At 36.9% G+C, this 12,482-nt stretch overlaps 1 protein-coding gene across 1 annotated transcript in view; it reads right to left on the minus strand.

Moving 5' to 3' along the window:
* The window catches only part of LOC113936877 (ankyrin repeat domain-containing protein 26-like), a 101,932-nt gene that overhangs the window by 66,035 nt on the left and 23,415 nt on the right, over positions 1-12,482 (minus strand). The window contains 3 exon segments of the mRNA XM_035721905.1: positions 1,125-1,207; positions 5,745-5,838; positions 11,184-11,256. Coding sequence (XP_035577798.1) covers positions 1,125-1,207; positions 5,745-5,838; positions 11,184-11,256 — 250 coding nt within the window.

Here is a 12,482-nt window from a genome sequence, read left to right on the forward strand (position 1 = left end):
TAAGTAATCAAGTATGGACAAAGAAAAATTAGAAAATAATTAAAATTTAACTGTTAGATTTCTTAATCTATGTTAAGCTGCTCCCAAGTCACTGGATTGTAACAAAGAAGCGAAAAATAACTCGCCCTAGCTTAAGACAGAAGAAAAACATAAATCCATCAACTTAACTTTGTCAGTTTTTTGGAAATAAACAATTCATTCCATGTTCCATCTACCAAAAAATGAATTACATTATTTTTAATGTGACAAACTTAAAAACATTTTACCTCACCATACCTTACATAGCCCCTACCGTGCATTTGAGGATTTTCTTTAAAGACTAATAACTAGAGAATAGGCAAATTTTAAGTTATTAGGAGCCAAAATCAATTAACATCAATCAGAAAGAAAATTCCTAAATCTTAATTCAAATTATATACTATGATAGTGTTATACATCACTATAATTATCTGCTTCTATCCAGCTTTAATATAATGTCCACTGAGAGTGGATAAGAAAAATGTTAATAATACTGATTTCCTACGCTGAAATGAAATAACTGAAAGAGTTATGGTTTATTACCCAACTACAAAGGTCCCATCCTGGAAGGTGGGATTCTAGGCAATTGGCAATTGTGCTGACTTTATGACCCCACTCTCTGAAGTCAACTACACAGAGATCACAAGGCAAAATAAATCTTTAATCTTGGCATTAGTGATGGGCAATACAGAACTGCACATTTGGAACCACTGAGGATAATTACTCCTTCTACGTGGATCTAAGTCAGTAGTCATCATTATTACGCTGCTCATAATTTCAACTGTTTAAACATATGATTCAATATTTGGTGTTACCTTCTTTATCACATAAAAAGTGACAAAAATGGAAGAAGCAAACACTGTTCAGGAATTTTTTTTTCCTCTCAATTCCAAGGATGAAGTTTAGCTATAAGTTACTATAAATTCTAACAATAGTTTAAGGTTTGTAACTTGTAAAATTTTATAAAAACTAAATATTAAATTATAATCTATTGACTTCAATATGTCCATTCAAAAGATAATTTCATTTGAACTATGTTACGTTATTAAAGCAGGAAAAACAATATAAAAGCGGAAATTTACATTTAAATTTAACTTTTTACATACCTGTAAGTGCTTATTGTCCCTTTCATCAAGTCTTTTTTGCTCTTCCTCTGATGTCCTTTCTAAGTCTCGTTCTCCTGGCAAATCTATATATTTAGTTAAAATGGACTACTGAGAATGGTTAGATAAAAGCTATATCCTTCTTAAAAACAGAAAATAACATTTCATCTATTGATAGTTCAAATTAAACTTAATCTTTAGCTGAATATTTACTTTAAGAAACACTTTTAATTACCGGAAACTTCAACAAACCATTTGGGAAATACTAAATGTCACCAGGTTAAAGACATACAAACATCTCAACGATTCATTCACAAGTTCATCCACCTCACATCAATGAACAAAACACTCAGAAACAAAATTTTAAAATGCAGCAGAAACATGTAAAATCACAACAGACTATTCTTTACCTTGTAACAGCACCTCTTAACACCCAAAGCCTCAGCTACAACATTATTCATGGTTTCCAAAATTATTAGGATTTTTTATGCCTTTATTAGTGTACAAGCTTCCTATGGGTGTATGTCGCTGCTGAGTGTAAACATTCCTGAAATGTTTTCCTCTCCTACTTGATAAATTTCTTCACATCTTTTAGGACACAGACTGCTATGTAAAGTCATCCTTGATTATGGCTAGTCTTCCCCAGATTAATAGGTGTCTCTTTCTTCAGGGGTACCTTAGTACTTTACAGATTTTTCTAGTGTATCTTCACCACCTGAACTGTAAATTACTTCTTTCTATATCTATTTCTTTGGCTCCTGGACTATATGGGACAATCTCTCTCTCTCTCTCTCTCTTTTTTTTAGAGAGGGGGAGGAGCAGAGAGAGAGAGAGAGAGAGAGAGAGAGAGAGAGAGAGAGAATCTTGACCGGGCTCCAAGCCCAGCACTGAGCCACACAGGGGCTCGATCTCACAACTCTGAGCTCATGACCTGAGCCGAAATCAAGAGTTGGACGCGCAACCGACTGAGCCACACAGGTGCCCCTATATGGGGCAATCTCTTAAGTCATCTCTATGTAAACTGTCTTCATTTTACTCAGTAATTATTTACTGAGTTCCCAGTAAGTGCTAGGCACCCAGGTTTCAAGAAGCACGTAGATAAAAGGTGTCAGGAATGGTTTTCCTGGACATAATGCCTGAACCGAAACTGAAAACAGTGAGGTCAGCCAGATTCAAAGGGATTAGAGGGAGGAAAACAGGGAGAGTATGCAAGGCTGTAGGAAGACAAGGGAGAGAACACACGACAGGGTAAATATTTGTCTAAAAGGGAGAGAAGCACACAACAGGGTAATACAGGGATCTAAGAGGAAGACATCAGCAGCAGTTCAGAATGCCAGAGAAAAGGGCAGACGGCAGAAAGGGCTAGAGAGTTTGGCAGAAGTCAAGATTATGAAAGCTTTATATGTAAGTTTAAGATACCTGGACACAAATATATTTTCAACAGTGGTTCCTAGTCATATTGACATTTGAGACAGATCACTCTAAATGCCGTGGAGAGGGATGAATTTGAGGGGCACTGTCACACAAGATGGGAGATGAATTACAAGGCAGTACTGCAAAATAAAGAGGAAGTACACCTGAACTGACAGAATGGGTCCAGAAATATTGAGGATATAAAATTATCAGGGCACAGTACAGAATAAATCTGTATTAAATGAATAAGCACACAATCGTGGGTCCCTAGAGAACTAACTTTGCTCACTACTTTATAAAAGGCATCAAGAGAGAAGAGAAACAATCCACATGAACTGTTTTAAGTTGCTTGTATTTCTAATTTTTGTTTCAGATCTTCCTTTGTTACAGGAACCTGTAGGTATTTTAGAAGTCCTCCTTCTTGAATCTACCAAGCTCGGGAAGAAGTAACAGCAAACAAGTCACTTGCAGAGGTAAATAACTTTGCATTTCTTGCCTGTACTCACTACTCTAGGAGATCATTGAAAATCTTTTGAAAACACAGTGTTAATTCTACAAGTAAAGAAAGAACCTAAAACTACAGGGGTGAAAAAAATATTGTACGATTTATGAGTACAGACCTGATCACATGACTGATAAAAGGCATGGAATTAACTGGTACATTAAGTAGAGCACACATTAGATGTGGTTAATCAATAGACTGAGTATCTTAGTAGAATGAAAACTGACTTTCCACATATTATTTTTAAATAATATAGTGCTCCTTAAAACCAGTATTCCATTTATTCATTAAAAATAATAAAGGGAGGTGCCTGGGTGGCTCAGTCAGTTAAACGGCTGCCTTCGGCTCAGGTCATGATCCCAGGGTCCTGGGATCGAGTTCCGCATCGGGCTCCCCACTCAGCGGGGAGTCTGCTTCTCCTCTGACCCTCCCCCCTCTCATACTCTCTCTCTCTCTCATTCTCTCTCTCAAAGAATAAAATCTTGGGGAAAAAAAGGAAATAATGTATAATACGCTTTCAGTATGGAAATAGGACTACCAAAATGGAAAAAAAATCAATTTAATCGCCACAGAATTTTTAGATACTGAAAATCTTTTGTATTTCAAAATCAGTGTCATACTTACTGATAATAACAATTTTAGCATTTAGGGAATGAACGCGATAATCTCTTTTGTTTCCAAAATTAGTTTGATTTGGTAGATCATGTTAGTCTTTAAAAGGTTTTTTTGAAACAGCTATCATATCAAAAAATTAGCTATCTTAAAAAAGAAAAACAGCCAAAGCTTCCATATTCAAATTAATCTCATTTGAATAATGAATACCAATACAACATAGATCTTTGATGTCCCATAGATCTCAGGAGGATGAATGAGTGGCTGTTTTACCCCAAGTTTAGCATTCCATCTGCTTTCAGTATTCTTTGTGGAGCAGCTGTAATTTAATCTGCTTTAGTGCAAATACACTCAAGCCATCTAAAGTGAATTCTCTCAAGTTTCCTCATCAACTCCAAAATTTCCTAGCTACCACGACTTTCTTTCTTCCCTCCTTCCCTTCACTATCCACCTTCTTCAAAAGTAATTTCTGGGGGCGCCTGGGTGGCACAGTCAGTTGGGTGTCTTGGCTCTTGATTTCAGCTCCGGTCATGATGTCGGGGTCCTGGGACTGAGCCCCGCATCGGGCTCCAGGCTCAGCAGGGAGTCTGCTTAAGGATACTCTCTCCCTCTCCCGTTGCCCCTCGCCCTGGTTGCTCGCGCTCTCTCTCTCTCTCTCTCTCTCCCTAAGATAAATAAATAAGTCTTTAAAAAAAGTAATTTCTGGATCTATGGTCTTGACTGTTCTGCTTTTACATCCCTTTGATTATGGATTATCTCCACCGCTTCTTTCCTCTTGGTGTGGCAGCAGTATCTTACATCTATAACCTCTCTTTCTCCATCTCCTTGCTCCCCTCTAGCTAAAAACATGCTCAGCAATAAAAACAAAGTCATGCTCTTCCTTGATCCTATTATGTCTTGAACTATCCAGTGGCCCTTCCAGATTTCTCTATAGGGAAGTCTACATCCTTGCTACGTACGGAGCACATGACCCAAGGACCACCAACACTGGCATCACCTGAGAGGTCAGAATGCAGAATCCCAGACCTGCTGCTCACAATTGCATTTTTAACAAGGTCTCGGATGATTCACTACAATTTGAGAAATTCTGGTCCATACGGAGTCTGCTGCCACATTCCTTTACCTTAACTTAACCTTCTAGAAAAAGCCTCAAGTTCCTATCGATTCTCCAAAACTGAAAATGTATTAAAAGTCATAAACTTTCAGGGTGCCTGGGTGGCTCAGTTGTTAAGCGTCTGCCTTCAGCTCAGGTCATCGTCTCGGGGTCCTGAGATCGAGCCCCACATTGGGCTCCCTGCTTGGCGGGAAGCCTGCTTCTCCCTCTCCCACCCCCCCGCCTGTGTTCCCTCTCTCGCTGTCTCTCTCTCTGTGTCAAATAAATAAATAAAATTTAAAAAAAAAGTCATAAACTTTCTAATGGACTTTTTATCAGGGCGAAAGCTTCCTTGATCTCCCCCTAACTGACCCTGCTCTCTTCTTCCTTTCAATTCTCTTATTTTGCACTAAATGGTACTATCTTATGAAGTGCCACCATTTTGTATGACATTAAGATATATACATTTATAGCCGACTAGGACATAGCTCTGCATAATCAGCTACGCCGGTCCTTAATGTCTTCCCAACAGTGAGGAAATCAGGAAGAGTGGAAAAATTTTGGCATACTACTCTGACAAACTTTGGTACTGGAAGCTCACTTGATATTTTTCCTGCATTTCAAATACTCTGCTCTTCCTTCTAAAGAATTATTTTATGTTACCACCTTCCACTATAAAGAGCTGCCTTTGCCCTTCATTTACTCCCGGTACTCTCCGCCTTTCTCATCATTCCCTCTTTTGCTCTTTTCCTCTTATTTCCTGATGTTCCTTAGGTCTTAGAGTATCTTGAAATGGAACCAGTAATTTAGTTCCTGCAGTGGCACTCTCAATTTAATCTGTTGCTGACACCTGATAAGATATCAATTTATCTCCTTTTCACATCTTTCTCCTTTCTATGCGTTTAATAGGTGATTTTCTTTGGATATTAGAACATATCAATCACTATTCCCATTTTAAATTAACATTCTATCAAGTGACTTTTTAATAAAATACAATTCTTACCTTCTACTTCTTCATTTAATATACGTGGTCCCTTCTGATCCGCAGCTCCAGATAAACGTTTAACGTCTTTCTTTGGAAGACTCTCAGAAATACTCTGTTAAAATTAACATCAAAAATGAGCTGCATAAAGACTTCCGAATCCTTTTCTAAGAAAATATCTGAATTTCCGATGTTAACAGCAATCAGACTTACAAATAAGAAAAGCATGTATTGAAAACCAAAACATCTCAAAACCTCATATATGCTTTCTAGATTAAGGGTACCTTTTAATCTACATTTGCCCACTGACTCTGTAAACCGAACATGGAAGGCCAGAGTAAATACTTTCATAGACAGAAGACTGATTTGTATGTACCTTTCAACAGGAACTAACAAAACACCTAACTCTCCTTTGCATTCCCCACCAAAATAAAAGGACATTAAAAAGATGTATTTAAACAAATTCTTTAATAAGTATATTTGCTACAAATTTAAACTCTTCCTGACGGCAGAAACGTTTTCAGTGCTCAAAGAAGAAGATACTGGACATGATGAGAAACCTTGGAGTATATCATCTTGAGTATAAATAGAACACTGTGGTAGCTGCTGCTTCATTTAGATAAACAAAGGCTTGGAATTTTTATTGATAGGATAAATGGTTGAATGAAATGGCAAAGAAAGAAAAAAACTTTTCTTGAAATTATATTTAAATAATAGCAAAGCAGTTTAGATACAGGTATGAAACTCTTCAAAAAGTCTAAGCTTTCCTAAGGGAAGAATAAGAACATTTATTTATTAATTACCTAAAATGTACCAGGCACTTATTTTAGTATGCACATTTTCTTTTCTACACCCAACAGTAACAACAATGATTATGACAATGGGGCGGATCTTCCCGCTTCCTGGTCATTCCAAGACATAAGAGTGAAATGATGCATAGATGTGATCCATGGTTCTCTCTGTCTAGAACGTCCTTCTCCAAGACCCTGGCACGACTGGTCCTTCTCATCCGCCACTTGGCAGCTCTTGCCACATTCAGAGAGATCTTTCCTGACTAACAAAATTCCATTCCCATTCTCATCCCCATCCTAATGACAAACTCCCCCAAAATTCCCTAACCTAACATTTCCATTTTCTTTATACAAAGCACTTATAGTAACTTACAATGGATTGCTGTTTCCTTATTTTTTCTGCTCCTACCACTACAGCCTAACCCCTCAACCTATACAGCCTGGTACATAGCTGATATTCAATAACAGAAATGTATTTAAGGTCAAAACATATAAAATCTCACTGAGGGGGGTGCCTGTGTGGCAGAGTCAGTTAAGTGTCCAACTCTTGATTTCAGCTCAGTTCACGATCTCAGGGTCATGAGATCAAGCCCCATGTCCGGCTCCGTGCTGAGCATGAAGCCTACTTGGGATTCTCTCTCTCCCTCTTCTTCTGCCCCTCCCCACCCCTCTCACACGCTCTCTCTCTCTCTCTCTCTCTCTAAAAAAGAAATAAAATCATCTCACTGAGAAGGTCTCAAGTACCAAGTCACTATACTGTCGACCCTTACACAATGCAAGGGTTAAGGGCGTTCACAGCCGTGCAGTCAAAAATCCACATCTAACTTTTGATTCCCCAAAAACTTAACTACTAATCTCCTATTGAACTTCCTACTTTAAACGCAATTAGACTTAAAATAGGAAAAATGTAAATTAAAAACCAAAACATTCAAAGAGAAGACCTCGTATCTGCTCTCTAGATCTAATCTACGTCTTAATCCTCATTTGGCCCTGGACTCTGTAAAGTGAGCATGGAAGGTCAGAGTAAATTATAACCTAATGCTGACCTTACCATTAATGTAACGTCAATTAACCCATTTTCATGTTATAGGTATTATATACTGGATTCTTACAATATAAAGAAAAGGCTATTAAGAAAATCATAAGGAAAACAGATTAACAGTACTGTACTGTATCAAAAAAGTCTGTGTGTAAGTGGACACACAATTCAAACTCATCCCGTTCAAGGGTCAGCTGTATACCTATACAATGTCACTGAAACTTAACATATCCCAAATTAGAAATCCACCTGCCCGTTCTAACTTTGCCATTCTTTTCTTGACACTACTGCCATTTATTTTATTGTCCTTCAGAAATCTTCACATTTAAAAAAAGTGTCCTCAATATTTAATAAATCACTAAATACTGCTGTGATCATTTTTGTCCTGTATTTCTATAGCAGCCTTTACAGTATACAAAGTGTTTTCACATTTGTTCCCACATTTGTTCATTACACATACCTGAGAGGTAGGTATTAGTACCATTTTTATGAATGAGGTCACTGACATTCAAACAGGTTAAACAAGTTTTTCTGGGATCCCACAGCTACCAAGTGACAGAACCAGGATGCTAGCATATCTTTTGACTTCGAATATGGTGCTTGCACCATTGTGTAGCACCTGCCTGTGCTAAGAGGTCAGGCCCTTTTTACCTCCTTCCATGGTCTGTCACCTTAGAATAGGTCATCATCACTTTATACTTATGTTACTACAAGTATGGCTGCCACAAAGATACTTAATGCATACTATTTTAACTATCCAAAAAGGCTTTTACCTATTAAAACACCACTAAACCAGGGATGCCTGGGTGGCTCAGTTGGTTCTGGGATCTAGCCCCATGTGCTCAGTGGGGAGCCTGCTTCTCCCTCTCCCTCCACGCCTCCCCCAGCTCACGCTGTCTTTCTCTCTCTCTCTCTCAAATAAATAAAGAAAATCTTTTTAAAAATAAATAAATAAAACACCGCTAAACCAAATTGTTATTATAATCCCAAAGCTCCTTGTAAATCCACTTGACAATCCAAATATAATACTTTCAGGGCCCCTGGATGGCTCAGTCAGTTGAGCGTCCAACTCTTGGTATCAGTAGTGCTCTGCGCCCAGAGTGGAGTCTGCTGCAGATTCTCCCTCTCCCTCCTGCTCACTCACTCTCTCTCTCTCAAATAAATAAAATCTTAAAATATATATATACACACACACACACACACACACACACACACACACACACACACACACACACACACACACACACACACACACACACACACACACACACACACACACACACACACACACACACACACACACACACACACACACACACACACACACACACACACACACATAGAAAATGCTTTCAAGTCCCAGGCATTAGCTTTTCAGGTTCCAAGTTGTAAAAAACTGTAACCCAAACTTTCTAGATCTGATTAGGAATTTTGCACATCCATATACACCACAGAATCACATCTGGCCATAGCTTGGCCTAGAGTAATTCTTTAGTTTTTTAAATAACTTAATTTCAAAACCCAAACTACTTCCTTATGACTCCTAAGCCTCAGTTTTCTGCAATAATACTACGCAGCTTTCATTAAGTTAAGCTTGCAAATTAGCAGAACTGTATTATGCTGTATTATTATATTTAGCACATAATTATTTTATCAATTACACGTAAAAAGTATAAGGAAATAGTTTTTATGCGTAAATGCAGAGATGACAGAGAAAAGTCTAAGCATCCCCATTTATGCTTTAACATCATTCAATGCTTATATATATATATATTGTTTTAAGATTTTTATTTATGTATTTGACAGAGAGAGAGACAGCGACAGCAGGAACACAGGCAGGGGGAGTGGGAGAGGGAGAAGCAGGCCTCCGGCCGAGCAGGGAGCCCGATGCGCGGCTCGATCCCAGGACCCTGGGATCACGACCTGAGCCTAAGGCAGATGCTTAACGACTGAGCCACCCAGTCATCCCAGAACTTTTTTTCATTAATTATAACATTTGACTCTTAGTTTGTCGTAATTTTAATCGATAAAAATATTTCGTGTTTAACTTTATCATTATAAATAATTGCAATTTTTATAAATTCTGCTTCATTTCTGTTTGAATAAAAACAGCAGAATTGGGACGCGAGGGTGGCTCAGTTGGTTAAGCGACTGCCTTCGGCTCAGGTCATGATGCCGGGTTCCTGGGACTGAGTCCGCCGGCTCCCGGCTCGGCGGGGAGCCTGCTTCTCCCTCTGGCCCTCTCCCCTCTGTTGTTTCTCTCTCTCTCTCCCTCTCTCTCTCAAATAAATAATAAATAAAATGTTTATAGAAACTAAAAAAGGAATATAAATCTGAGCCATATTGTTAAAAATTCATATATTTATGACACATTATGCACATTACTTATAACATTCCATTATATAGAATTCCATCTGTCTGCTCATTTATTCACATTCAGAAAATATGAAATGGCTTCTTCCAAGCAAGACTTTATTCTAGGCGTTCTAGGAGATGCACAATTACGTTTCCTAACATCCAGTAGCTTATAATGATGCAGGGGCTTTAAAATGAATATTTAAATAAGAATGAAATTTTAAATTTTAGAATCTGATACAAAGATTGAGTAGATATTTTTAAAAACTATACTATAAAAGATTTCTCAAATTGGACATTTTATCATATGGCTATGAAGAGCCTCTGCCTCTAGAGCTGATTATTATTTTAGGCAAAACATGTATTCTTCACTTAGATAAAGTTTTAAGTATACTCTTAATGGAATTATTTTGAAAACACAGTGGAATACCTTTGCAATATAAATTTTGAGAAACAATTTAAATTTCTGAATTTCCACAATTTCTAATATTATTTTAGTCTAAATGTAGAACAAAGGATAAAAATAGAGAAAAAAGTCTTTTTTGAAACAATATGTTACCAAGGTAAAAAATGTCCAAGATAAAAAATCTCCGCAATAATTGAATCCACTATAGATTTCATTTAGGCATGAGTATACACGTCAAGTGAAAGAAGAAAGAAAGAAAGAAAGAAAGAAAGAAAGAAAGAAAGAAAGAAAGAAAGAAAGAAAGAAAGAAAGAAAGAAAGAAAAAGAAAGAAAGAAAGAAAGACAGAAAGAAAGAAAGAAAGAAAGAAAGAAAGAAGAAAGAAAGAAAGAGAAAGAAAGAAAAAGAAAGAAAGAAAAAAATAAATAAATAAATAAAGAAAAAAGAAAAAGAAAGGAAAGAAAGAAAGAAAGAAAGAAAGAAAGAAAGAAGAAAGAAAGAAAGAAAGAAAGAAAGAAAGAAAGAAAGAAAGAAAAGTCATGTTAACATAATTTAAAACTCACAGTAAGAATCGTTACCCTTGACCAAGTATCTTATTTCCTCCATTATGGAAAAGCTTTTCCCAATATAATTTTCTGTCATTATGTATTTTCCAGCCCACTTTTTTCAGTCTCTACCTTCAGTATTTACCAGAGTAAAAAAAAAAAAACAATTTTCAACTCATCATATTTCTACAAAATGGTTTGTTATGACAAACTTTCCATCACAAACATAAAATGATAATAGGTAGGCCACTGCTAAATTTTAAGAGTAAATAACATACAAACTAAATTCAGAGCAGGAAAACAAATTGCACAAGAGAGTACTTTACCTGGATACCAAAATTTAAGTCTTCAGCATCTGATGTAAGCCATGAATCATCAGTACCAGGTTTAATGGAAATACTTAAGAGCAAAAACATACAACAAAAGCAAGTTTATTAGAAAGAAAAATCGAATGAAAGGTCAGCTATCTATTTACTGAATGAAGTTTCTTGATATAATTAAAATTTGGCCTCTGTTTTTGTTACTAAGTTTGTATTTTAATTCCTGTATCATTAACATACAAGTACTATATTAGTTTCATGTATACAATATAATGATTCGGCAATTCCAAACATCACCCAGTGCTCATCATGACAAGTGCATTCCTTAATCCCTACCTCCTATTTCACCCATTCCCCCACCCATCTCCCCTCTGGTAACCATCAGTTTGTTCTCTATCATTAAGACTCTGTTTCTTGGTTTGTCTTTTTTTTTTTTCCCCTTTGCTCATTTTTATTGTTTCTGAAATTCTACATATGAGTAAAATCATATGGTATTTGTCTTTCTCTGACTGACTTCACTTAGCATAATACTCTCTAGTTCCGTCCATTTCATTGCAAATGGCAAGATTTCATTCTTTTCTATGCCTGAATAATATTCCATTGTGTATATATATCACTTCTTTATCCATTCATCTATCAATGGACACTTGGGCTGACTCTGGTAAATAATGCAGTAGTAAACATAGGGGTGCATGTAGCCCCTTGAATTGGTGTTTCTGTATTTTTTGGGTAAATACCCAGTAGTGCAATTACTGGATTATAGGGTGGTTCTATTTTTAACTTTTTGAGGAAACTCCATACTGTTTCCCACAGTGGCTGCGCCAGTTTGCATTCCCACCAACAATCCAAGAGGGTTCCTTTTTCTCTGCATCCTCGTCAACACTTGTGTCTTGTGTTTTTGATTCTAGTCATTCTGACAGGTGTGCAGTGGTGTCTCATTGTAGTTTTGATTTGCATCATCCCCGATGATGAGTGATGTTGAGCCTCTTCTTCTGTGCCTGTTGACCATCTGTATGTTTTCTTTGGAAAAATGTCTGTTCATGCCTTCTGATCATTTTTAAACTGGGTTGTGTTTTGGGTGTTGAGTTCTATCAGTTCTTTATATTTGTATACTAACCCTTTATCAGATATGTCATTTGCAAATATCTTCTCCTATTCATAGGTTGCCTTTTCATTTTGTGGACTGATTCCTTCGCTGTGCAAAAGCTTTTGATTTTGATGTAGTCCCAACAGTTTATTTTTGCTTTTGTTTCTCTTGCCTCAGGAGAAATAATTAGAGAAAAAAAAAAAAAACAAACACTGCTA

This window comes from Zalophus californianus, chromosome 9 (assembly GCF_009762305.2).
Source record: "Zalophus californianus isolate mZalCal1 chromosome 9, mZalCal1.pri.v2, whole genome shotgun sequence".
Taxonomy (NCBI): domain Eukaryota; kingdom Metazoa; phylum Chordata; class Mammalia; order Carnivora; family Otariidae; genus Zalophus; species Zalophus californianus.